General features: G+C 42.5%; 1 protein-coding gene across 2 annotated transcripts; it reads right to left on the reverse strand.

Annotated features, from left to right (window-relative positions):
* Positions 1 to 2,352: 2,352 nt before the first annotated feature.
* On the reverse strand, positions 2,353 to 26,064 carry LOC129866734 (protein fantom-like). 2 transcript variants are annotated; one of them, XM_055939569.1, is made up of 26 exons: positions 25,992 to 26,064; positions 25,469 to 25,564; positions 25,224 to 25,368; positions 24,908 to 25,034; positions 24,482 to 24,668; positions 24,195 to 24,300; positions 19,329 to 19,472; positions 18,962 to 19,067; positions 18,529 to 18,675; positions 18,175 to 18,248; positions 17,921 to 18,060; positions 17,736 to 17,842; positions 17,580 to 17,630; positions 16,566 to 16,745; positions 16,263 to 16,380; positions 15,660 to 16,112; positions 15,398 to 15,540; positions 13,552 to 13,921; positions 13,046 to 13,344; positions 12,668 to 12,844; positions 8,546 to 8,711; positions 7,419 to 7,522; positions 6,378 to 6,564; positions 5,475 to 5,559; positions 3,549 to 3,685; positions 2,353 to 3,341 (listed from the first exon to the last, which is right to left on the reverse strand). In XM_055939569.1, the coding sequence occupies exons 2-26, from the start codon at positions 25,554 to 25,556 to the stop codon at positions 3,199 to 3,201; spliced, it is 3,984 nt and encodes a 1,327-aa protein (XP_055795544.1). In that variant the 5' UTR covers positions 25,557 to 25,564; positions 25,992 to 26,064; the 3' UTR covers positions 2,353 to 3,198. The 2 variants fall into 2 exon arrangements, with proteins under 2 accessions (XP_055795544.1, XP_055795545.1); XM_055939570.1 differs by having other exon boundaries at positions 2,353 to 3,348.
* Between the last annotated feature and the right edge of the window lie 1,734 nt (positions 26,065 to 27,798).

The following is a 27,798-nucleotide window of genomic DNA, read 5'->3' on the forward strand; positions in this document are numbered from 1 at the left end:
TTTGGAAGTATGCTTGGGGTCATTGTCCATTTGGAAGACCCATTTGCAACCAAGCTTTAACTTCCTGACTGATGTCTTGAGATGTTGCTTCAATATATCCACATCATTTTCCTACCTCATAATGCCATCTATTTTGTGAAGCACCCCCACAACATGATGCTGCCACCCCCGTGCTTCAAGGTTGGGATGGTGTTCTTCGGCTTGCAAGCCTCCCCCTTTTTCCTTCAAACATAACGATGGTCATTATGGCCAAACAGTTATATTTTTGATTCGTCAGACCAGAAGACATTTCTCCAAAAAGTATGATATTTGTCCCCATGTGCAGTTGCAAACCGTAGTCTGGCTTTTTATGGCGGTTATGGAGCAGCGGCTTCTTCCTTGCTGAGCGGCCTTTCGGTTGCGGCTTTCGGGTTATGTCGATATAGAACTCGTTTTACTGTGGATATAGATACTTTTGTACCTGTTTCCTCCAGCATCTTCACAAGGTCCTTTGCTGTTGTTCTCGGATTGATTTGCACTTTTCGTACCAAAGTATGTTCATCTCTAGGAGACAGAACGCGTCTCCTTCCTAAAAGGTATGACGGCTGCGTGGTCCCATGGTGTTTATACTTGCGTACTATTGTTTGTACAGATGAACGTGGTACCTTCAGGCAATTGGAAATTGCTCCCATGGATGAATCAGACTTTTTTTCTGAGGTCTTGGCTGATTTCTTTTGATTTTCCCATGATGTCAAGCAAAGAGGCACTGAGTTTGAAGGTAGGCCTTGAAATACATCCACAGGTACACACCTCCAATTGACTCAAATTATATCAATTAGCCTATCAGAAGCTTCTGACATAATTTCTGACATTATTTTCTGGAATTTTCCAAGCTGTTTAAAGGCACAGTCAACTTAGTGTATGTAAACTTCTGACCCACTGGAATTGTGATACATTGAATTATAAGTGAAATAGTCTGTCTGTAAACAATTGTTGGAAAAATTACTTGTGTCATGCACAAAGTATATGTCCTAACCGACTTGCCAAAACTATAGTTTGTTAACAATACATTTGTGGATTTGTTGGAAAACGAGTTTTAATGACTCCAACCTAAGTGTATGTAAACTTCCTACTTCAACTGTATCTCCCTGACATATTACATAATTTATGCAGCTTCATACAATGCATTTTTGGACTCACCTTGTTGTGTTGTGCTCACTTGAACAGGAAGGTGGCGCGGCAGACCTTCGTGGACACATTTTGTCACCAAACTTTGTCATAAGTCTGGCATTCTCTGGATTTATGGTGCTTTCATGACAACTGTGAACTCGGAAAAGAACAAGGTCGAATCGTGATGACGTCAGTGATCGTCAGGTCGGAGGTATTAGGTACATTTCATATTAACAAATGCAAATGGTCTAATTCAAAACCTAACTTAAATGAATTTAAACAATATGGCACTACTTGAACTAAAATTAAAAACAAAAAGGCTATTCAACTTGTATTTTTTATTTTACCTTTATTTAACTAGGCAAGTCAGTTGAGAACAAATTCTTATTTTCAATGACGGCCTAGGAACAGTGGGATAACTGCCTCGTTCAAAACCACAGATTTTGTTGTTGTCAGCTCGGGGATTCGATCTTGCAGCCTTTCAGTTACTAGTCCAACACTCTAACCACTAGGCTGCCTGCCGTATTATTAATGATTATGGGATTTCTAAACAAACACAATGAATCCTCTTGTAGCGATATGTTTCTTTTGTTGCACAGAATTGAACCTAAATTGTTTAAAAATAGCATCTTATTTCTTTGGCAACTCCTTGTTGAAAAACATGCCAGTGCACACAGCACTGCCCCTAAGATTAGATACATATGCAATCAGTGGCATGGGAAAGGACAATCATTGATTGCATTTTCTACACAGTGGATGCATATTATTACTTTTTAAAATAGTCTCAGATGAGATGCATCAAATCAGCACTAGATGGTACTGTAGTGTAAGTCAACATCCCTTTCATAACCACAAAATACTTTTTCTGGTTTTGGATACCATTCTTCTATGGTGTAATCAACACTTAATTCACTTACAACTACAAGCATTGAGCAGAAGGTTAGGATTTTGCTTATAGGACTATGATCCTCTTTTCAAAGGGCTTCATTAACACACAAATTAGTGGACACTCAATTGCCTTGACCTCTGGGGCAGATATTTAATATGTCACAGGAAATTGAGCAAATGTTATCAGAGCCAGTGAACCCTGCAATATTAAATCCTGCCAAATACTTTACATGCCAAAAGGATGTTTACAAATAGAGGTTGTTCTGGCAATCATTAAAACTAAACAAATGAAGGACAGGAATCAATACAAGAAAATAAGGAAATGTAGAAACTAAACTCTTTATTATTCTAACACAGGTAAAAATAAGATATTTCTCAATGCTTTGGACATTCTATAACTCTACTGAACACCCTCATTGCAGATATAAAATATATTTTTGAGGTACACAATTTCACAGTCCGTACATTACTCCTGGTTCGTGCTAATGTGCTAATTATCCAATTATAACCAGAGCCAATGTCACAAGGCAGTATAAATACACAGTTTTTTTACTAACACAATTTCACACCATTGACATGGAGTGCCATACTGCCTCATAAAATAATCCCTTTCAACTATAAAAATATATAAATAAAATACATTACCTAAATACAGTATCATTTGCAAATGACTAATTTGCATACATAACAGTATCAGAACATAGAAAAGTGTGTCCATAGACCATATTAGCCATTACACATTCCAAGTTTTACTTCTTGTAGCTCCCGGAATAAATAAGTGAAGTGATGAATGCTTGTGTAAACAGCAGTAAAATGTATTTCTAGCAGTTGGCTGGTGGGAGGAGCTATAGGAGGACAGGCTCACTGTAGATGCTGGAATTGAATGAAATCAAATATATGGGAACCACAAGTTTGACTCCGTTCCATCCCATCCATTATAATGAGCCCGTCCTCCTATAGCGCCGCCCACCAGCCTCCACTGATTTCTAGTGTTACAGCTGTGATTTGGTGAACCATTTTTATGTGATGAGTAACCTTGTCTGAGACCAGAAGACTTGTGCTAGCTAATGCCTAGGCTTTAACTCAGTGAGCTAACGCAGTCTTGTGGCGTGCAAGGCTAAACACCCAAGTCGTTCACACTATTAAAATGTCCGTTGAGAGTTAACCCTCTGCCTTTTGTTCCAGTGAGGAGAGGGGCGTGTAGTCATGGTCTGCGTCCTCCATGATAGACTGTAGTGCCTCCAGTCCCTCTACAGACACACACAGACTGCCCACCACTACACTGCTGTCCTGCACATCCACAACTACACACTCAGAAAGAGAGACAAAGGTGGAGAGGGAGAGGAAGTAAAAGTAAAATAGAAGGAGCGAAAGAGAGAGTGACAGAGAGAGAGATGCACACATAAAAAGAGAGGGTCGGTGGTGAGAAAACACACAAATGTTTTACTTCCTGTTGCAGAAGTTGACATAAAGACACAGTTTTCTACACAATATACATACACAATACTCACTGTTCAGGCTGGTCTCAATCATGTCTTGCTGTTGCTCCAGGATATCAGGGATCCTGAAGAAGGCCACGCCTACATCTTCACACTCTTTCTCCTGCTCCTCCTCCTCCGGTGGCTCGCTCACCACCGTGAACCTGATCCTGGCCAATCACAACACACCAGAGGTCAGACAGGACCAATCACAGCAGGTTAGTGGTCAGGCAAGGTTCATATGTAATCTCTAGAACGGTGTGTACATTTCTAGATCTACAGACTGTAATTTCTAGAACCGTTCAGTCTAGAACAGTCCTGTCCTCTGCCTCATCTTCTTGCCTTCCATGACCAGCGACACCATAGAGAAGCACATAACTCATCACTCTCTGGTCTAATCATTTAGGCTATTTCCTAGCTGACAGTAATGTTGCGTAATGTTAAAGGGAAATCTCAGCTACGCCTCCTTTCTTACTACCAGCATTCATGCGCATGCATGTACAAACACACACACACTCTTAAAAACTTCCTATGGCTGAGATCCCGTTAACGGGATCGACTTGACAACAGCCAGTGAAAGTGCAGGGCGCCAAATTCAAACAGAAATCTCATAATTAAAATTCCTCAAACATACAAGTATTTTACACCATTTTAAAGATAAACTTGTAGTTAATCCCACCACAGTGTCCGATTTCAAAAAGGCTTTACGACGAAAGCACACCATCTGATTATGTTAGGTCAGTACCTAGTCACAGAAAAACACAGCCATTTGTCCAGCCAAAGAGAGGAGTCACAAAAAGCAGGAAGAGTTAAAATGAATCACTAACCTTTGATGATCTTCATCAGATGACACTCATAGGACTTCATGTTACACAATACATGTATGTTTTGTTCGATAAAGTTCATATTTATATCTTAGTTTACATTGGCGCGTTATGTTCAGTAATGTTTTGCCTCAAACATCTGGTGATTTTGCAGAGAGCCACATCAATTTACAGAAATACTCATAATAAACATTGATAAAAGATACAAGTATTACACATGGAACTTTAGATAAACTTCTCCTTAATGCAACCGCTGTGTCAGATTTCAAAAAAGCTTTATGGAAAAAGCACACCATGAAATAATCTGAGTACAGCGCTCAGAGACCAAAACAAGCCATACAGATACCCGCCATGTTGTGGAGTCAACAGAAGTCAGAAATAGCATTATAAATATTCACTTATCTTTGATGATCTTCATCAGATTGCACTCCCAGGAATCCCAGTTCCACAATAAATGTTTGTTTTGTTCGATAACGTCCATAATTTATTTCCAAATACCTCCTTTTTGTTCGCGCGTTTAGTTCCAAAATCCAAATTGATGATGTGCAGGTCAGACAAAGTCAAAAAAATCCATTACAGTTCGTAGAAACATATCAAACGATGTATAGAATCAATCTTTTTTTAACATAAATCTTCAATAAGGTTTCAACCGGAGAATTCCTTTGTTTGTAGAAATGCGATGGAACGCAGCTAACTCTCACAGGGGCGTGCCTGAGTGAGCTCGTGGCACTCTGCCAGACACCTGACTCAATCATCTCTTATTCCCTCATCCTTCACAGTAGAAGCATCAAACAAGGTTCTAAAGACTGTTGACATCTAGTGGAAGCATTAGGAAGTGCAATATGACCCCATAGACACTGTATATTGGATAGGCAAACCTACAAACCTCAGATTTCCCACTTTCTGGTTGGATTTCTTCTCAGGTTTTTGCCTGCCATATGAGTTCTGTTATACTCACAGACATCATTCAAACAGTTTTAGAAACTTCAGAGTGTTTTCTATCCAAATATTCTAATAATATGCATATCTTAGCTTCTGGGCCTGAGTAGCAGGCAGTTTACTCTGGGCACCTTATTCATCCAAGCTACTCAATACTGCCCCCAGCCATAAGAAGTTTTAACAACCTTTTTCTTACCTTTCCATTTGGGGGTTGCGTCCCTCTAGTACCCCCCTTAGAATCTCCCGTCTGGACTTGTTGTTCTCCATGTCCACATGAATCACTGTCAGGAGAAACAAGGCATGGCTTACTGAATCACATCTGACACTCCAAGTACACACACATACAGACTCAATGGAGGAAACATTTCAGAGTTGCTCCATCAAGCCTGTCAGTTTCTCTTTAGCTTGATGTGTTGCAGAAGGAAGCAAGGGGGGGGTTATACTGAGCAATAGAGTAGGAGAGGATTCATAAGTGTTGCTGTGAGCGTGTGCGTGTGTACACTGCATGCGTGTTTTGAAAGAAACTGGGGAGAATGATAACAGTTGACATGACATCAAGCTAATCTGTAGCTGAAATCCTACACTGGTAAGGGCTCAGTAAGACTGACAGTGTACATTGTATGAGTATTTGTTTGTGTATGTATGTATGTATGTATGTATGTATGTATGTATGTATGTATGTATGTATGTATGTATGTATGTATGTATGTATGTATGTATGTATGTATGTATGTATGTATGTATATGTGTGTGTGTGTGTGTTTGAGAGAGTATATGTGTGTGTGTGTGTGTGTCAGTGGAGGCTGCTGAGGGGAGGACGACTCATAATAATGTCTGGAACGGAGCTAATGGAACGGCATCAAACACATGGTTTCCAGTAAGCCATGCACTGTTTCTCCTGACAGTGATTCATAATAATGTCTGGAACAGCATCAAACACATGGTTTTTAATACCAATCCACCCATTCCGCTCCACTCATTACCACAAATCCGTCCTCCCCAATTAAGGTGCCACCAACCTCCTGTGGTGTGTGTGTGTGTGTGTGTTCAGCATTTGTGAGTGTATTAGTGTGTGTAGGCGCTCTCTGGTATCCCTTACCATTGCTATAGTTGTAGTGGTTGGTCTTACCCGGTGAGGGTTTGGGCAGGGACAGTGGCGTCTCTTCAGAGGGCATGTCCAACAGGGAGTACTCTACAAACAACCTGACCACACTACCGTCTGCTGCTGCCCGCGACTCAGGCCTCAGGCTCAGAGACACGATCTCCACACGCACGCGCTCAGAAGGCTGCAGAGACAAACAGGACACTGTCACGTAATAAGACTCGGTGACATAACGCCACTGGAATAAACAAGGGTGGATCATCATTCAGGCTTTACCCACGGTGGGATTTTGGAAAGTCTATTGGCTAATATTCATGCTGTGGATCCCATTTACTAGGCTGAGGGGTCTATAGGAACACACAGTAGAATCTTAACCTACCAGGGCAGTAATGACTGAAGAATTCCAGATAGTCAATTACTGGAGATAATTTCTTATACCTCCTATGTTTGGAAGGGTCAGACATAATTGTACTGAAACAAACTACTAAAATAATGAGTCATCTAAAATAGCTAAGTCAATTGTACATTTACTTTAAAATAACATCCTTAGCAGATGTGAGGGGAATATGTAAGTAACTCACTTGCAGAACAATCTTTTTTTCTATCCATCAACAATAATAATGCAGCTAATATTGAACTGGATATCATATCTGTACAGTTCAAATCCACACCATTAATGATGAATGAATGCTTGTGTTTTGTGCTTTCAATAAAGAATCAATAATTCCATCTGACAAACTGGTTAAAGATGATCAATAGAAAACCTTGGCACAGTAAATATACTTACAGCACTAGTGGTTTGTCCAAACAATGGGGGTTGGCAACATAAGCAATACAAATAACTTAAAGCAAACTAGACTTGTTGGGTAAAACTTTTACTTGGATGCTGCTGTTAAATTCCCATGATATAAACACAACAAGCCCAATAACCTTGATGCAGTACTTTCTATCCAACTGTACTGTACTCCTATCCTCTATGGACTCTGAGAGTACAAGGCAAACAGGCTGGGTTCTATCCTCTATCCCTGGTTCACCCACCTTCCGTCCCATGGAGGACTGGCCAGGAACAATGCAGTCATCACTGTCTGAGAGGATAGATTCACTCTGTTCCTCGTCCTCTGCCACAGGGGCCTCCTCCAAGTCTGGGGGAGGGGGGAGAGAGGGATAAAGAGAGGGGGAGAGAAGGAGAAAAAAAGATTCAGTCATAACCAAGAAGAGCATTTCAGGCTTGATGTGTTGCAGAAGGAAGCAAGGGGGGGGGTTATACTGAGCAATAGAGTAGGAGAGGATTCATAAGTGTTGCTGTGAGCGTGTGCGTGTGTACACTGCATGCGTGTTTTGAAAGAAACTGGGGAGAATGATAACAGTTGACATGACATCACCTATTCTTATTGGCATTGACGTGTTGACAGCAAGTTTCATTGATGCAGGCTGAGTGATATGTACCACTGCTGAACATTGAAGGGGGGGGTCTCTCCCGTACTACTCAAGGTCAGCATTAACATTGATGGGCTCAGCTATCCCCAGCCTGAAGACTATTGGCAGCAGAACTCAAATATTTATGGGTTTCTGGTGAAGAAACATGTCAACAAACAATAACATGGACTGTTTGCACTTGAAAGAGAATACAATAGTAAGTATTTGTTTCCTACGGATCCATAGGGGATTTGGTCCCGTGGGGCTCAGTTGGTAGAGCACGGCGCTTGCAACGGCAGGGTTGCAGGTTTGATTCCCACGGGGGACCAGGACAAAAATGCATGCACTGGATAAGAGCATCTGCTAAATGACTAAAATGTAAATGTACATTTGGCTATTAAGGCTGAAGAGCCAGGGCTGACCTGCAGCCCTAACCCTATCCTAACTCAGACTAAAAAGTAGGTACTGTACACTAAAGTCATACTTAAGAGAGTTACAGTACAGGTTTGGGTTTTGTTTGTAAATTAGGCCTTGCTGGAAAATGATTCAGATTGATGCAAGAAGTAGAAAAATTGGTTGCAAATCTAAACAAATCTTAACAGAGTGTAGCAGCTGCACTCCAAAACACAAGACAGGGAGAGCAGGGAAAACAAACATATCCTTCCCAATTCCGATAGGACCTTGATACAAATTATTAGCATTATCATTGGACCAAGGAAACAGGTTGTTGATGTCAGTGAGGTGCTTACCTTCCATCTGTTCGAGAATCTCCTCGGAAATGTCTGATTCGTCTGAGGTAGACTGAGAGCTGGCTACGATCACTTGTCCCTCAGAGAAGTGAGACTCTTCCTCATCATCCTCTTCCTCTGTGGTGCTCTGAGGAGGCTCTGGTGCTACCTCTGACCCTGTGACCACCTGTGGAGCACATCACCGTTCTATGCATGTATCCCTTGCATAATCTCACAGTAGATAGTAACTCTAAATAAAGCTTAAATCATCACATTGAATTGCCTCATTACAGGTCCAGTGAACAGCTGAAGTCGGAAGTTTACATACCCTTAGGTTGGAGTCATTAAAACTCGTTTTTCAACTACTCCACAAATGTATTGTTAACAAACTACAGTTTTGGCAATTTGGTTAGGACATCTACTTTGCGCATGACACAAGTAATTTTTCCAACAATTGTTTACAGACAGATTACTTCACTTATAATTCACTGTATCACAATTCCAGTGGGTCAGAAGGTTACATACACTAAATTGACTGTGCCTTTAAACAGCTTGGAAAATTCCAGAAAATTAGGTCATGGCTTTAGAAGCTTCTGATAAATTATGTCAATTAGACTGAGTCAATTGGAGGTGTACCTGTGGATGTATTTCAAGGCCTACATTCAAACTCAGTGCCTCTTTGCTTGACATCATGGGAAAATCAAATAAAAACAGCCAAGACCTCATAAAAAAAATTGAAGACCTCCACAAGTCTGGTTCATCCTTGGGAGCAATTTCCAAACGCCTGAAGGTACTACGTTCATCTGTACAAACAATAGTACTCAAGTATAAACACCATGGGACCATGCAACCGTGGAAGGGGGAGACGCGTTCTGTCTCCTAGAGATGAACGTACTTGTGTGAAAAGTGCAAATCAATCCCAGAACAACAGCAAAGGACCTTGTGAAGATGCTGGAGGAAACAGGTACAAAAGTATCTATATCCACAGTAAAACAAGTCCTATATCGACATAACCTGAAAGGCCGCTCAGCAAGGAAGAAGCCGCTGCTCCACAACCACCAGAAAAAGCCAGACTACGGTTTGCAACTGCACATGGGGACAAAGAATGTACTTTTTGGAGAAATGTCCTCTGGTCTGATGAATCAAAAATAGAACTGTTTGGCTTAACGACCATCGTTATGTTTGGAGGAAAAAGGGAGATGCTTGCAAGCAGAAGAACACCATCCCAACCTTGAAGCACGGGGGTGGCAGCATCATGTTGTGGGGGTGCTTTGCTGCAGGAGGGACTGGTGCACTTCACAAAATAAATGGTATCATGAGGTAGGAAAATTATGTGGATATATTGAAGCAACATCTCAAGACATCAGTCAGGAAGTTAAAGCTTGGTCGCAAATGGGTCTTCCAAATGGACAATGACCCCAAGCATACTTCCAAAGTTGTGGCAAAATGGCTTAAGGACAACAAAGTCAAGGTATTGGAGTGGCCATCACAAAGCCCTGACCTCAATCCTATAGAATATTTGTGGGCAGAACTGAAAAAGCGTGTGCGAGCAAGGAGGCCTACAAACCTGACTCAGTTACACCAGCTCTGTCAGGAGGAATGGGACAAAATTCACCCAACCTATTGTGGGAAGCTTGTGGAATGCTACCCGAAACATTTGACCCAGGTTAAACAATTTAAAGGCAATGCTACCAAATACTAATTGAGTGTATGTAAACTTCTGACCCACTGGGAATGTGATGAAAGAAATAAAAGCTGAAATAAATAATTCTCTCTACTATTACTCTGACATTTCACATTCTTAAAATAAAGTGGTAATCCTAACTGACCTAAAACAGGTCATTTTTACTAGGATTAAATGTCAGGAGCTGTGAAAAACTGAGTTTAAATGTATTTGGCTAAGGTGTATGTAAACTTACGACTTCAACTGTATATACACACACACAAGCTAAAATTACAACTATAACATGAAGCAAAATAACCCCATAGTCACCAAACTAGAGGTCGACCGATTAATCGGAATGGCCGATTAATTAGGGCCGATTTCAAGTTTTCATAATCGGAAATCGGTAATTTTGGATGCCGATTTTGCAGATTTTATTTATACCTTTATTTAACTAGGCAAGTCAGTTAAGAACACATTCTTATTTTCAATGACGGCCTAGGAACGGTGGGTTAACTGCCTTGTTCAGGGGTAGAACGACATATTTTTACCTTGTCAGCTCAGGGATTCAATCTTGCAACCTTACGGTTAACTAGTCCAATGCTCTAACCACCTGCCTCACGAGGAGCCCGCCTGTTACGCGAATGCAGTAAGAAGCCAAGGTAAGTTGCTAGCTAGCATTAAACTTATCTTATAAAAAACAATCAATCAATAATAATCACTAGTTAAAACTACACATGGTTGATGATATTACTAGTTTATCTAGCGTGTCCTGCGTTGCATATAATCGATGCAGTGCGCATTCGCGAAAAAGGACTGTCGTTGCTCCAACGTGTACCTAACCATAAACATCAATGCCTTTCTTAAAATCAATACACAGAAGTATATATTTTTAAACCTGCATATTTAGCTAAAAGAAATCCAGGTTAGCAAGCAATATTAACCAGGTAAAATTGTGTCACTTCTCTTGCGTTCATTGCACGCAGAGTCAGGGTATATGCAACAGTTTGGGCCGCCTGGCTCATTGCGAACTAATTTGCCAGAATTTTACGCAATTATGACATAACATTGAAGGTTGTGCAATGTAACAGGAATATTTAGACTTATGGATGCCACCCGTTAGATAAAATACGGAACGGTTCCGTATTTCACTGAAAGAATAAATGTTTTGTTTTTGAGATGATATTTTCTGGATTTGACCATATTAATGACCTAAGGCTCGTATTTCTGTGTGTTATTATGTTATAATTAAGTCTATGATTTGATAGAGCAGTCTGACTGAGCGGTGGTGGGCAGCAGCAGGCTTGTAAACTCATTCAAACAGCACTTTCATGCGTTTGCCAGCAGCTATTGCGCTGTTTATGACTTCAAGCCTATCAACTCCCGAGATTAGGCTGGTGTAACCGATGTGAAATGGCTAGCCAGTTAGCGGGGTGCGCGCTAATAGCGTTTCAAATGTCACTCGCTCTGAGACTTGGAGTAGTTGTTCCCCTTGCTCTGCATGCGTAACGCTGCTTCGAGGGTGGCTGTTGTCGATGTGTTCCTGGTTCGAGCCCAGGTAGCGGCGAGGAGAGGAATGGAAGCTATACTGTTACACTGGCAATACTAAAGTGCCTATAAGAACATCCAATAGTCAAAGGTATATGAAATACAAACAGTATAGAGAGAAATAGTCCTGTAATAACTACAACCTAAAACTTCTTACCTGGGAATATTGAAGACTCATGTTAAAAGGAACCACCAGCTTTCATATGCTCTCATGTTCTGAGCAAGGAACTTAAACATTAGCTTTCTTACATGGCACATATTGCACTTTTACTTTCTTCTCCAACACTTTGTTTTTGCATTATTTAAACCAAAATGTTTCATTATTTGGCCTCCCGGGTGGCGCAGTGGTCTAGAGCACTGCATCGCAGTGCTAGCTGCGCCACCAGAGTCTCTGGGTTCACGCCCAGGCTCTGTCGCAGCCGGCCGCGACCGGGAGGTCCGTGGGGCGACGCACAATTGGCTTAGCGTCGTCCGGGTCCGGGTTAGGGAGGGTTTGGCAGGTAGGGATATGTGGATATTGTAAAGTGTAAAGTGGATATTGTAAAGTGGTTGTTCCACTGGATATCATAAGGTGAATGCACCAATTTGTAAGTCGCTCTGGATAAGAGCGTCTGCTAAATGACTTAAATGTAATGTAAATGTAATTATTTATTTTTGAGGCTAAATTGATTTTATTGATGTATTATATTAAGTTCAAATAAGTGTTCATTCAGTATTGTTGTAATTGTCATTATTACAAATACATTTGTTTCCTTATTTTGTGTAATTTTTTTTTATTTTTAAATCAACCGATTAATCGGTATCGGCTTTTTTGGGCCTCCAATAATCGGTATCGGCGTTGAAAAATCATAATCGGTCGACCTCTACACCAAACCCCAGAAAAGATATGTGTTTAATATAACATATAACTCAGAGACAGAGACATAAAGTACCTTTGTTAGGGGCGGTAACTTTGAGACTTCCCTTTTCTCTGTTCCAGGCAAAATAGAGGGACATGAAATATTTTCAGCTTCTTGATTTTCGGGTGCTGTGACATCCACGAATGAGACTTTTTTGCTTGCCGTTTTTTCTTTCACCAAGGTCCGTAGTCTAGGTTTTGGTAACGGTATCTCGGGAGACAAGAATCAAACACAATTTCATGACAAATCAAGAACCAAAAGGTAACTGAAACATACTGCAATCCTTTCCCATCAAATTGCCTTTCAAAAGGTACATTGTAGTAAATACTATTTATGTACTGGAAGCCACCTCAAAATCCATCAAACCATCCCAGACCAAGCTAACATTACCCTCATAGTACCTGTACTTACCTCAGATGCAGTGGAAGTAGTAGGAAGAGGAAGAAGAGCTTTGGCCCTTTTCTCTTCCTTCACCACCATCCTCAACTCCTCTTTCTTCCCCTCCTCCTCTTCCCTCTTTTCCTCCACTTCCACCTTCTTCTCCTCTACCTTTCGTGTTGCTAGCTTCACTGGTCTCTCTTTGGGTACAAACTTGGCCTGCTCAACTGTCATGGTAGAGCCAGGAGGGGGCAGGTAGGTGAACTTCCACTTCAGCGTCACATCAATATGGCCACTGGGGAGGCCGGACGGGTCAGTCAGCTCAAATGTACCTGAGATGTGGACACACAGAGGGCATGTCGATGGTTGGAGTGGCCCAACTGGTCCCACTCAAACAAAATAGATAAAATAGGCAAAACATGGAAGTAATGTACGCAGTTTGAAGAGACAGATAAAAGTATCCATACAAACACACTCAAAGTCAATAATTACCAGTATAGTTGCTCTAACTAACCACCCTGACTAACTACCAAACTAACCAGTGATGGCCTTGTCGTGGGCCAGAGACAGGAGGGGCACCCTGGCCTTGCCCAGGTACATCTCACTCTGGGTATCGTGGTCATCGAACACGTAGAGCAGCAGAGCCCCTGCCTTCAGGTAGCTGTCCAGCTCTGCCTCCATGGCCACTGGGAAGGACATGTTGTCCTCAAACTGAGGCTCGCTGCAGTCGCCCACGATGCAGGTGTCGTGGTCAGGGAAGTCATAGAACTGGTAGACCACGTAGGGGCTGGGTGGGTGGGCATGGCGGGATGCCAGGTTGCTGCAGCATCGGACGGTGACGTTGAGCTCATTCAGGTTCATGCCTCCGTCGGCTGACACTGATTGGGGGGTTAGGGTTGAGGTTGACACCTGAGGGATTATAGAAAAACAGAGTGGGGTTTGTAAGGATTTACGGGCCAAATAGGAAATAAGTATTTTAACAAAAGTTTGGTGAAATTGAAGCACCAACATTGAACCACCAAAATAGGGTAGACATTACATTTTTCTAGTTCTGTGTTGTGGTATGGTTATGAATCTTGTTTAACCCGGAACTAAAATCTCATAGAATTTGGTCAGATTAAGTTCTGGGTTCAAGCACCGGAAATACTGCTGCTGGTTATGCTATGCATCCAAAAGTATGTAGACACCTACTCGTCGAACATCTTATTCTAAAATCATGGGCATTAATATTAAGTTGGTCCCCCTTTTCCTGTTATAACAGCCTCCACTCTTCTAGAAAGGCTTTCCACTAGATGTTGGAACATTGCTGCGGGGACTGGCTTCCATTCTTTCACAAGAGCATTAGTGAGGTCAGGCACTGATGTTGGGCGATTAGGCCTGGCTCGATGGGGTTGAGGTCAAGGCTCTGTGCAGGCCAGTCAAGGTCTTCCACATCAATCTTGACAAACCATTTCTGTATGAACCTTGCTTTGTGCACAGGGGCATTGTCATGCTGAAACAGGAAAGCACAGGATTGTCTAGAATGTCATTCTATGCTGTAGCAAAGATTTCCCTTCACTGGAACTAAGGGACCTAGCCCCGAACCATGAAAAACAGCCCCAGACCATTATTCCTTCTCCACCAAACTTTCCAGTTGCCACAATGCATTGGGACAGGTAGGATTTTCCTGGCTTCCGCCAAACCTAGATTAGTCCGTAGGACTGTCAGATGGTGAAGCGTGATTCATCACTCCAGAGAACACGTTTCCACTGCACAAGAGTCCAATGGCGGTGAGCTTTACACCACTCCAGCCGACGTTTGGCATCGCACATGGTGATCTTAGGCTTATGTACGGCTGCTCGACCATGGAAACCCATTTCATGAAGCTATACCGATGAACAGATCTTGTGCTGACGTTACTTCCAGAGGCAGTTTGGAACTTGGGAGTGAGCGTTGCAACCGAGTACAGATGATTTTTAAGCACTTCAGCCCTCGGTGGTCCTGTTCTGTGAGCTTGTGTGGTCTACCACTTCGCGACTGAGTCGATATAGCGCCTAGACATTTCCACTTCACAATAACAGCACTTTCAATTGACCAGGGCTGCTCTAGCAGGGTAGAAATTTGACGAACTGACTTGTTGGAAAGGTGTCATCCTATGACGGTGCCACGTTGAAAGTCACTGAGCTCTTCAGTAAGGAAATTCTACTGCCAATGTTTGTCTATGGAGATTGCATGGCGGTGTGCTCGATTTTATACACCTGTCAGCAACGGGTGTGGCTGAAATAGCCTAGTCTTGTCATTTGAAGGGATGTCCACATACTTTTGACCATATAGTGCATGTATGGTACCATTTTTTACGTAGTCTGTCCAAGAAAGATTAGTTTGGTTACATTGTCCACTAGCTACCTGCTGTTCCGCATTGAAAGCAGAGCTGAGGTAGCCCAGGGCTTTCACTCTCTCCTTGTACAGCCGGATGGCCTGCTCCATGGGAACCCGCAGCCTCACCCAGTACTCCACAGAGCCAAACGACTGCACCTCGCCAGCCACACCTGGGGAGCAGAAAAGAGAAAGCAGAGTTATTGTAGGCACTGGATATGCAGTAGATACCTGAGAATCTGAGTTACATACCCTGGTAGAAAGAAGTCCATATTAAAACCCCTCCACTCACCAACCAGCTGTACGGTCCCATGGGCTTTGCTGTCGTTCTCCAGGAGCTGCGACAGCCTGAGCTGCCCCACAGCCACTGTCGTAAAATCCATGCCCCGGGCCAGCTGCAGCTCCAGCGTCACCGAACCCGTGTGGAGGTACTGCAGGAATAGGTCGTCCACCCTCACCACGTACTGCGACGTGAAGCCGTACGCCGGCCGGGCTCCCCTGACGACGGGTGTAGCCTGCAGCTCGAAATCGTAGAAGGCATAAGTGCAGAAGGTGGAGGGCTCGCGGTCGCTCAGTGTCTCCAGGGCGACTGGGGTGAGGGTTGCCATGCCGATGTGGATTTCCAGAAGGTTCTCTCCACGCTCTAGGTGTACGGTCTCGTCGAACTCGTCGGCCACGTCGTCGTCGGTAACCTCTGGTTTGAAAACGTGTGATTTGGTGCCATAGGCAATGTCTTTCAGTTGGGCTGCGGGGTGAACGGAGAGAGTACAGTACAGCAAGGAAATCAGTTGAAATGACAATAAAGACAAAACCAGACACGACCAAACACCACAAAACTAGACATAACAATAAAATCACCACAACACACAATAATCGTGACAGAATAAATACACACCCTCTAGTTTCTTGATCTTGGCAGCCCTCATGTCCAGCAGCTGGGCAAGGCGTTCCAACTTTAGCTCGTACTGCAGTTTGGAGTCATCCATCTTACGTGTCACCGCTTCAACTTCCGCCTGAGACACAAGAATACGATGTAACTTTAAAAAAAAAAGGTATGTCACCTTATCAAGTGAAATACTACGAATTAAGACCATTTCTAAAGTATGTGTCATGTAAGACAAATGTGCAAATGTTATGGAATATCTAGTTATTTTCCTAAGTGTAGTCCAAGTGATTCATGCTGTGTATAACCACGTACCTGGTAGTCCTTGTTGATCTTGTGCTGGACTATGAGCATGTTCCTGGTCTTCTCCAGCTCATGGATGGTCTCAGCGTGCGTGGCCTGCAGCTCCCTCATGGAGTGCTCCGTGTCGCTATGCACCTCCTCCTCCACCTGCTCCAGGAAGCCCAGCTCACCACTCCTCTGGGACTTACGCACCTGAGGGAGGGAAGAATGGTTGTCACTAGTTACCACAGCAACAAATTCATAATTTTGTCTAAACCCCACCTATTGCTATAATTTACAATGATTATAAACCTAACCTGATCCCTAACATTGACCACACTGCTAACCTTATGACTAACCTTAAATTAAAACCAAAAGAGGTACTTTTTGTTTTCATACATTTTTACAATATAGACCATTTTTACTTTACAGCTGTGGTAACTAGTGACAAACGGGAAAGGTGTTCATTTCAGTGTAAACTGTAATGCACGGTGCCCCCTTGTGGATGGGAGTATTAACATATGGTGATGCTGCATATGGTCAAAGTGGACCTTACAGTAGGGCTGCCCAACCCTCTTCCTGGAGACCTAGGGTTTTCAGTGTGGGTTTTCAGTCCAACCCTAATTTAACACACCTGATTCTACTAATTAGCTGCTCAACAAGACCTTAACTAGCTGAATCAGATATGCTAAATTAGGGTTGGACTGAAAACCTACAGGACAGTAGATCTCCAGGAAGAGGGTTGGGCAGCCCTGCCTTAGAGCATGATTTCAGGTAGAGATAAGAGACCGATCTGGCCATGTACTCTAATCGCCACCCGGCACAGCCAGAAGAGGACTGGCCACCCCTCAGAGCCTGGTTCCCCTCTAGGTTTCTTCCTAGGTTTCTGCCTTTCTAGGGAGATTTTCCTAGCCACCGTGCTTCTACACCTGCATTGCTTGCTGTTTGGGGTTTTAGGCTGTGTTTCTGTATAAGTACTTTGTGACATCTACTGATGTAAAAAGGGCTTTCTAAATACATTTGATTTGAGGTAAAATGACCAATTACCTTGATTAGCATCAGTGCCTCACTGAGCTCTGCCACATCGACCTCACTCTCCTGGAAGAGAAAAAATACGAACACACATCTATAACCACGTTGGTCGAGGTACACACATTAAAAAACACATTCACTTATATATGGAGTGAGAACCGGCTCCTGTACCTTGGTGTAAAACTTTATTCGATCCCTTATTTCATCTAACTGCTGCTTTTGTTCCAGGAACCGAAGCTGAATGTCTTCCTTATCTCGGCTCAATTTTTCGTTCATATCTAAAAGAGTAACACAATTAAAACATTTCAATGTAAAATGTTTCTGAATGGACACAAAACGTTCTGGTCGACAGTTACCTCTTTCAACCTTGATCTTGTCCAGAATCTCGTTTTTGTCTGTCAGGTCCGACTTCAGTGCCAACTCTAGCTGGGCTATCTGTAGTTTCAGCTGCTGCTCCCGCGTCCTAAATTTCTGATCCTGGCTTACATCGAAAGCACTGGGAACACAAAACCATATGTCATACTCAAAAAATGATCGTACAGAGAAGAGTTTTTCAATATAGGATTTCAACACGCAAAGCAACGTACAAACGTGGTGTCCAATCCCTCACCTGTTCACCAGTTTATCACAGTTCTCCTTCAGCAACACCCTCTCCTTCTCCAGGTCTAAGATTTGCTCCTGCAACTGTGTTTCATTAAAAAGAGGATAGTTTATTAGCCAAAGAGTTTAGCCAAGGGTTTCCCTACAATGTTATGAGATTGTTTCAATCTTATCAAATTGCTCTCGATAAGAGAGCCTGCTAAATGACTAAACCATAAGGCCCATTTACCCCAGACAGATTAAGCTTAGTCCAGGACGATAAAGCATGCTCAATGGAGAATCTCCATTGAAGGTGCTTTTTTTAGTTGAGGACTTGGCTCAATCTGGGTCTGGGAAACCAGCCCCAAATGTATCGGAAGGTTACCTCCTCTGTCCTTCTCTTTGAGAATGAGTTGGCCTGTAGTTGGCTCTCCAGGCCCAGACTCCTCAGTCGCTCGTCTTTCAGCTGGCCCATTAACTCATCCACCTTGGCCATCACAGCTTCGTGACTGGCCTTCAGGGTCCTCTGACTCTGCAATCACAACACGGTGGTCATTACCATGGTGACTGGGTTTGAATAGTATGTGATTGAAAGAACAAGATATTTGAAGTTTCCATGTCGACTATTGATTAGAATGTGCGGTGGAGACGAAAGAAATAAATGGGATTCAGAATATTTTATCAGCTCAAATATTTTCTTAAAACCTTGATCTGGTGCAGTACTAATGCCACCTGCATTTCCCAAATAATCCACACTGGACATTGCTAGAGCATTGCTAATGAACTAGTGTCTCCTGGAACTTGCAGTTGTATTTTACCTCTTGGAGTTGTAGGAATCGTCCCTCGAGCACAGTGAACGCGTTGCCCTTCTCAACAAGCTGCTTCTGCAACCTGATCATCTCCACGTTGTCCTTGATAGTAGATCTGGAGACACCACAACACAGAGGCATGGTTTTGATCACTATTCCCCATATAGTGTGTGTGTGTGTGTGTGTGTGTGTGTGTGTACGCCGTTACTGAAAAACAACTGGAGATATACAGGTACGTGAACACTACCACTTATTGCGGATGTGAATCTCCACCAAAAACAAAATCAATCAAAAGTTGAAACATATGTGCTCAATGCAGTTGATTGAGGAGTGTGTTGTTAGGATGCAGAGTAGCTACTTCTGCACGGTGTGCTACCTCTGCCCAGTGGTCTGCTGCTCTCGCAGGTGAAGGAGCGACTCCTCAAATTTTCTCTCCTTCCTCCTCAGCTGGTCCCTCAGCAGCTCTGCAGCTCTGTCCATCTCCTCTATGTGAGACCGTTGACTCTCAATCACATTCTCACTGACAAAGATTCAGATTAGTTTTATTAGAATGAATGACAAAGCTACTGTTGCTCAAGCAAAGTGAGAATGACAATAATAACAGTAAAAAATATTAAATATACAGGTAGCTGCCAAAATAATGGAACCATCTGAGTAAATGAGGGATAAGGTATGACGAGCTATATTGAAAGCAGGTGTTTCCAACACAGGTGTGGTTCCTGAGTTGTTTAAGCAATTAACATCCCATCATGCTCAGGGTTATGTATAAAATTGCTGGGCAGGCCATTATTTTGGCTACCAAGGTTATAAACCCAAAGGATGACAATGACCATATCCACAGGTCACAAGTAGTCACTGAATGGTTTGATGAAAACGATGTAAACCATATGCCATGCCCATCGAAGTTACCAGATCTCAACCCAATTGAACACTTATGGGAGATGCTGGAGCTGTGCCTGAGACAGCGTTTTCCACCACTAATAACAAAATACCAAATTATGATATCTCTCTTGGATAAATGGTGTCACATTCCTCCAATAGAGTTCCAGACACTTATAGAATCTATGCCAAGGTGCATTGACGCGGTTCTGGCTCGTGGTGGCCAACGCCCTATTAAGACATTACGTTGGTGTTTCCTTTATTTTGGCAGTTACCTGCCTCCTGGGCTTTTCACGCAGGACTGTGTCTATCTAGGGTTTACCGAGAATGGTAAGACAAAAAATATATATAACATCCAATCAGCGGCAGTCCTGTGGGCGAAAACAGCTCGCTGATGAGAGGTCGAAGGAGAATGGCAAGAATCATGCAAACTAACATGATTCCATATGTGTTACTTCATATTTTTGATGTCTTCCCTATTATTCTACAATGTAGAAAACAGTCAAAATAAAGAAAAACCCTGGAATGAGTAGGTGTGTCCAAACTTTTGACTGGTACTGTACATTGTTTTAATGTATTTATTTGTTAGGGACAGATACAATGATTCAATGTTTTAATTGTATATTTCCCTAACAGATTGGGCTATTATTAACTCTATTTCCTAAAACTCTTATAAACCATCTAATAATAACAACAAGTCAGTGTCGTAACAGTTTTACAGTGAACAAAAATATAAAACGCAACATGCAACAATTTCAAAGATTTTATTGAGTTACAGTTCATAAAAGGAAATCAGTCAATTTAAATAAATAAATTTGGCCCTAATCTATGGATTTCACATGACTGGGAATACAGATATGCATCTGTTGGTCACAGATACCTTAAGAAAAAGGGAGCGGCGTGCATCAGGAAACCAGTCAGTATCTGGTGTGACCACCATTTACCTCACGCAGCGTGACATCTCCTTCGCATAGAGTTGATCAGTTGATTGTGGCCTTTTGAATGCTGTCCCACTCCTTTTCAATGGCTGTGTGTAGTTGCTGGATATTGGCGGGAACTGGAACACGCTGCCATACACGTCGATCCAGAGCATTCCAAACATGCTCAATGGGTGACATGTCTGGTGAGTATGCAGGCCATGGAAGAACTGGGAAATGTTCAGCTTCCAGGAATTGTGTACAGATCCTTGCCACATGGGGCCGCGCATTATCATGCTGAAACATGAGGTGATTGCGGCGGATGAATGGCACGCCAAAGGGCCTCAGGATCTCGTCACGGTATCTCTGTGCATTCAAATTGCCATCGATAAAATGCAAGTGTTTGTTGTCCGTAGCTTATGCCTATCCATACCATAACCCCACCTCCACCATGGGGCAGTCTGTTCACAATGTTTAAATCTGCAAACCGCTCGCCTACACAACGCCATCTGCCCGGTACAGTTGATACCGGGATTCATCTGTGAAGAGCACAATTTTGAAGCGTGCTAGTGGCCATTGAAGGTGAGCATTTGCCCACTGAAGTCAGTTACGGCATCGATCTGCAGTCAGGTTAAGACCCTAGTGAGGACGACGAGCAAGCAGATGAGCTTCCTTGAGATGGTTTCTGGCAGTTTGTGCAGAAATTCTTTGGTCGTGCAAACCCACAGATTCATCAACTGTCTGGGTGGCTGGTCTCAGACGATCCGGCAGGTGAAAAATCCGGATGTGGAGGTCCTGAGCTGGCGTGGTTACACATGGTCTGAGGTTGTGAGGCCTGTTGGACGTACTGACAAATTCTTTAAAACGACAATAGAGGCGGCTTATGGTAGAGAATTGAACATTAAATTCTTTGACAACAGCTCTGCTGGACATTCCTGCAGTCACCATGCCAATTGCATGCTCCCACAAAACTTGAGACATCTGTGGCATTGTGTTGTGTGACAAAACTGCACATTGAGTGGCCTTTTATTGTCCCCAGTACCAGGTGCACCTGTGTAATGCTCATGCAGTTTAATCATCTTATTGATATGCCACACCTGTCAGGTAGATGGATTATCTTGGCAAAGGAGAAATGCTCAGTAACAGGAAAGTAAACAAATTTGTGCACAAAATGAGAGAAATAAGCTTTTTGTGCGTATGAAAAATGTCTGGAATCTTTTATTTCAGCACATAAACATGGGACCAACACTTTACATGTTGCCTTTATATTTTTGTTCAGTGTAGTTGAAAGCCCTCTTTTATTTAAGCAGACTTTAACATTTCTACACTACCAGGGGTCTGTCGGCCTCCTCTCCTGTGACGCCGGGACACCCTGGTTTGGTGTTGCTTGCGGACAGGGTGGCTAATCTGCTTCTTCTGGGCTTTGTGATTGATAGATAAGACTATGAATTACTTTTAGATGGTCCGGGGGTCCCTTTCATAGGGCTGGAGGGGGGCGGAGTGACATCATCATGGGATACATGATGATGCAAGAATTATTCATGACTGTATGGATTTTGAAAAGTAAAATAGTATTTTTGTCAGGATGTTTTTTTTTTTTGCTTACGTTTTTTTGGCCAACACAATGAATCATGGTAGAACTAAACAATCAGAGCTTTATTTAATGGTCATTTGGAATGTCAATTCAATGAGCATTATGGGTAAATAATACAAAACACAGCAGAATATAAAAAGTGTCCAGAAGGATGTAAGAGCCTAAAATGAAGAAAATTAGTGCAAAATTGTAGGAGATCCTCCTGCAGTGTATAGATTACCACAGCATGGGTCAAAATACCCATAAAACCTAGCGGTCAAACAGGGAAATGGTTTCAATCGTTTTTCCACCATACATTTTTCCCATAGGGGATTTTAGAAACACTTAAAATAAGGGCTGTGTTTCATGTAGGCTTACCCTGATAACCATGCACATCTCTCTAGGACAAGGTGACTTTTATCAAATGTTGGAAAAACAATTGGGACCATTGTCCTGTTTGACTGCTAGGTTTTATGACACCACTGCGGGGCTCTATTATAATTTATACAACGGGTGAGTCTATTCCTGAATGCTGATCGGTTAAAACCTATGATGTTACCTATGATGAACCTATGATGAACCTATGATGATCATAAATCTATGATGTTAAAATGCCTATTTACTCTGTTCCATCTGACTGCGCAATCCACTGTCTCATTAGCCCAGCCAAGCAATTTATAAACTTGATCTCCACTATAAAAAGCATCTAGACATTATCTCTCATTTCTTTGAGACTAACATTTAGTTTTCAACAGTGGAGATTTGTATAAACCTTGCTGTCTGTCTCTCATGTAATTTGCAACATTGTTTCAATATTCAAATTTGATCTCCATGTGTCCCATAGTAATGAACGTGTCAGGAGTCGGGACGAGACAGCCAGGCGGTGTTTCTCAGCCAGTTGAACTCGTGAATCAGCAGGCATAATTTTTATGAATATATACATAGAAATGTAAATTGAAAAAAAGTCAAACGAAATTAAGTGCAGCTGGTTTACAGTCTTTCCACCTTCAGTTTGAAGTGATTGTGTTAGCTGTGTTGTTGGCTAGCTCCTCTGAACAACAGTGCCCTGACATTTTCTATGCCAAATGAAATCATGCCTCATTAGCTCATTGTTGTGGATGTGTCCAAATAAATGTCACTAGAAAACAGCTTAAACAAATGCAAATGCAGCTACTGTTGTTATTTGGGCTGCACTTTTTGATGTGACTGTAAGTTAGCCATAGTTGGCTAGCTAGCAAGCAAGGGATAAGAATTTTGCCAGCCAGTATGGCAATGGAACATTTAGAACGAACGACTGTATCTATAGATACAGAACAAATAGACTGAACGACTGGGTCTGGCAACCGAACTGATAGAACGAACGACTAGCCGGCTTGGGTAGCAACCCTAGATTTGTGTGGGGACTATATATTGTGGAAGGATGAAATAGTATTAATAAATTCATCAAAATAACATTTTTTATGAAAATGTCAATAATTATTTGAATATGTTGGTAAAAGTGAAAATGCCCCCGAAGCCAGTTTTTAGAATATATTGCTATGGTTTGCCGGCCCTAGACTTCGTCTCGACCCTAACAACACCTGTGCCAATATATCCTCTAAACACCGGCTTCTTGCGCATTATCACTTAAATAGATATAATCAAATATATTAATAAAATGAATTTCAAAAATACAAACGAGAGGGAAGGGGAGAGAGAGATGGAGAGAGACAGAAAAAGACTGAGTGAAAGAGAGACAGATAGATCGAGAGGGATGATAGAGAGAGAAAGAGAAAAAGAGAGAGAGCATTGCAATCATGGAGGGGATGTTGCTAATATGGTGCAAAAAGTACAGTCGCCCACAGTCTAGCTAGCTGATAAAAACAGTACATACAGGTTGCGGATCTCAGCTCTGGCGTCGTCCAGCAAACTGTGTCCGTATCTGGGCAGCAGACCCTGAGGGGCCCTGCCACTCATCTCTACCTCCACACTTCTAGGGCCTGGAAGACACAAACAGACACAAAAGTTAAGGCTAACAGAAAACTCCCTCCAAAATTTGAAAATGAGGGTAAAGCCATATTGCTTTTCTATTCAATCTAGGCCTAGGGAGTAAAGACTGGGAGTTCATTTGGGATTCAGTGTCAGAGTATAAAAGAGCTGCAGTAAAATGTCAAAGGTCACCTCTGGGGGCAGCAGGGGGTAGCTGAGCCAGGCTGAACGTGTCGTCCCTCAGTTTCCGCAGGCCTGTATTGACTCGTGATTGGACATGGCCATAGGGGGTGGGCCGTTTGCTCTGCGTCTGCAGCTGCTGTTTGGCGGCCAACAGGCGCTGCTTCAGGCCCTCATTCTGCATCTGCAGCTCCTGGACCTAGAATTGAATTACACTCTATTTTGGGTTGCAAATAAAGAAAACGTACATCGACAAGATGCGCATTTGAAATCCCAGAGGGTGACACATAAAAGCATTCATGAAAACACTGGCAATGTCCCAAATGGCACCCTATTCCCTACACTACTTTCGACCAGAGCCCTTGTAAAAACTAGTGCACTATATAGGGAATAAGGGTGCAATTTTGGACGCATACACTTATTTCCAAAGTGGTCCACCTTCTCCTGCAGCTCTTCCATCATCTCCTCCAGCTCCACGTCCCGGCCCCCTGGATGCACCCCACCTGCAGCCACTTGTTCCACACGCCGACGGTCCTTCACCAAGCGCACCAGCTTGGTGGCCATCCTGCGAAAAGCCAAGAGAAGTTGGAAGTTCAATAGAATGGGAGCAGAGGTAAGGGTCAGAAATCCACATGAAGAGTTGTTGAACTCTAAGGTTTGATACTGTAGGGGTATGCATTGATGTTGAAACCTTGGCTAAATGTGTGTGCGTGTGTTGCGTGTGTGTGTGCATACATCCAGGTGCAGTTCCCACCTCTTGATTTTGTCCTCCTGTTTGTGTGTGTGTTGTTTGAGGAGCAGGTTTTCCTCATGGAGCCGTAGGAACCTGTCCTCCAGCTCCTCCCTGCTCACCCGCAAGATTGCCTGCCTCGCCCGGGCATTCTGGGCTACCAGCATCTCTGCAAACAGAACCAGGAAGTTACCACCAGTTTAGTCCCAATTGTTAAGGTCCATAGGGTAGAGTAAAGTAAACTAGAGTCAAGTAATGGCATTAATAACCTGATAATCCCACTCCAACCTTAGTGAGGTTTAGGGTGATGTCTTTAACGGGCACATCTGCTGCAGTCTCGTCAGCAAACGTTGACATGGTTCAATCTGGAAACAAAAGGTTGAGACATTACAGCTATTTATCAATGAAAGACAAGTAACAGGACACAGCCTCCTGTGGCTTGTTTTAGCTAGGAAGGTCAGATGAAAACCATGCAACTAACTAGTACTAACTAGTTGCTATCAATGTCTAGAATAGGCGTACATCTTATTATTGTTCTACTACCTTAGCTAAATGTGTCTTTCTAGGTCAAAATAGCTCACAAATAAGCTAACTAGGTTCGTTTGGCTACATACGTACAAAAACAAGCGGCTCGTCTGAAGCCAAGTCTCAATGAACTAGCTAACGTACGTTTTAGAGTGGAAAAGCAAGCTAACAAGTTAGCTATCGTCCAGTTTAAAAGTGTCTATCCAATAGTAAAGCATGCATGCATAATGTTTACAATTAACTATTAATTTCCTACACATTTGTTACCGTTTCACATAAACACTTCACTCCTCAGCGACTGTTGCTAACAAACAATCGACTTCCCGTTCCCATGTGCGCATGCGTTTCAAAAGAATCATGGGATACGTAGTTTCAGGAGAAGAGCAGTAGTCAGAAAAGACTGAGCATTCCATAATATTATGTACAGTGAGTCAGTATCTAAAAGGTATTTGGTGCAGTAACCTACTTTGCAATGCTGATAGGCATTATTTCAGTAAATGTTCCTATGCACTGTGTCTTTTACACTGTCTCTTTTCATGACCATGTTGACAAGCCTTAATCTAGCCCAAGATGGAGTTTACTGTTAGCCTTAAGGTCCAAGGACCAAAACAGCCAAATACTCCATCTAAACGTGAATCGATTCTCAATTGCGATGCGGCTATAGAAACATAAAGATCCTAGACTTTCATATCACATCAAAATAATCTCACAAATACAAAATATTAAATTACTGTACACTGTTTTAACCGGCTTTATCATACAGTTGCAGCCGAGAGTATTTTTCAGTGACGCCACGTTTCTGGCGATGGGGTTCCAGCTGCTGCGACATCATCTCAGAGTAGTCATCCCTCGGGGTCTCTATGCTGCCACCTACTGCTATGTCCTCAGTACAGCGCATCTCTCGGGAAAAGTGTAGGTTTCGAAAGGAGTGGACGTTTCAAAATGAACCATATGGAGAAGTGAGTTTCTAGGGAGTTTTTCCTAGCCACCGTGCTTCTACACCTGCATTACTAGCTGTTTGGGGTTTTAGGCTGGGTTTCTGTACAGCACTTCGAGATATTAGCTGATGTACGAAGGGCTATATAAAATAAACTTGATTGATTGATTGAAGTGGGGGTTTCGACACGTTTCACTCAATATGTCGTTTGGGTTATCGGACATTAGTAATGGTCTGCAGAGATGACAGTGAGGCATTTCAGTTATCCAAAAAAAATATATTCACTGACTAAGCTGTTTCTTTAAATGTTACCTACAGGTAGTATGTATGTAACATTACATTTCTCGTAAATGCTAGCCAACGTTACATTTACGTAATTTAACAGACGTACAGTGGTGAGTGCATACATTTGAATACTTTTTTCATAATTGGTCCCTCGTGGGAATCGAACTCCCCAACACTGGCGCCATGCGCCTCCAAAATACTCTATCACCTGAGCTACACAGGACTAGCTACCTTAAAAACTAATTGGGCCATTAATGTATTATTTATTATTGAATAATAATAATTGAAATACCAAGTCATGGCAGTGCTAGTAGTTCTGGAATTCCATCGCTTCCACGTCTTATATGGTTCTTTCTAAATGCTCTCACCTATCGAAACCCCCACTTTTCCTGAGAGATGCACTGCACTGAGAGATGACATATCAGTAGGTGGCAGCATAGAGACCCTGAGGGATGACTACTCTGAGAGATGATGGCGCAGCTCGACCCTATTGGGGCTTCCATTACACACAGGTGTTCGCAGCATGCTAGATAGCAAATGGCGAAAGTTCATAAAGATGGCGGCCCCCATGTGCATACAACAAATGCCTCGTTTGCGAAGTTCGCTGTATTGTACATTGCTCTCAGTTTTTTTGTATAGGCATTAGCACAGTATACATGATCCCAATTCTAGGTCCAAGAAGGCGGTAATTTGAAAAAACGAAAAAGTAGATCATACGGATTTAATGTCACATTGAACCATGTTGCTTGCCGTAGTTTAAGAACGCTGTGGGTATTGTTAAAAAAATTATGTAATATCTGAATTCCTCTATCTGTATGCATGTTCACCATTAGCACAGGTGGTCCCTCTATC

Source organism: Salvelinus fontinalis, chromosome 12 (genome assembly GCF_029448725.1).
Source record: "Salvelinus fontinalis isolate EN_2023a chromosome 12, ASM2944872v1, whole genome shotgun sequence".
Lineage (NCBI taxonomy): Eukaryota > Metazoa > Chordata > Actinopteri > Salmoniformes > Salmonidae > Salvelinus > Salvelinus fontinalis.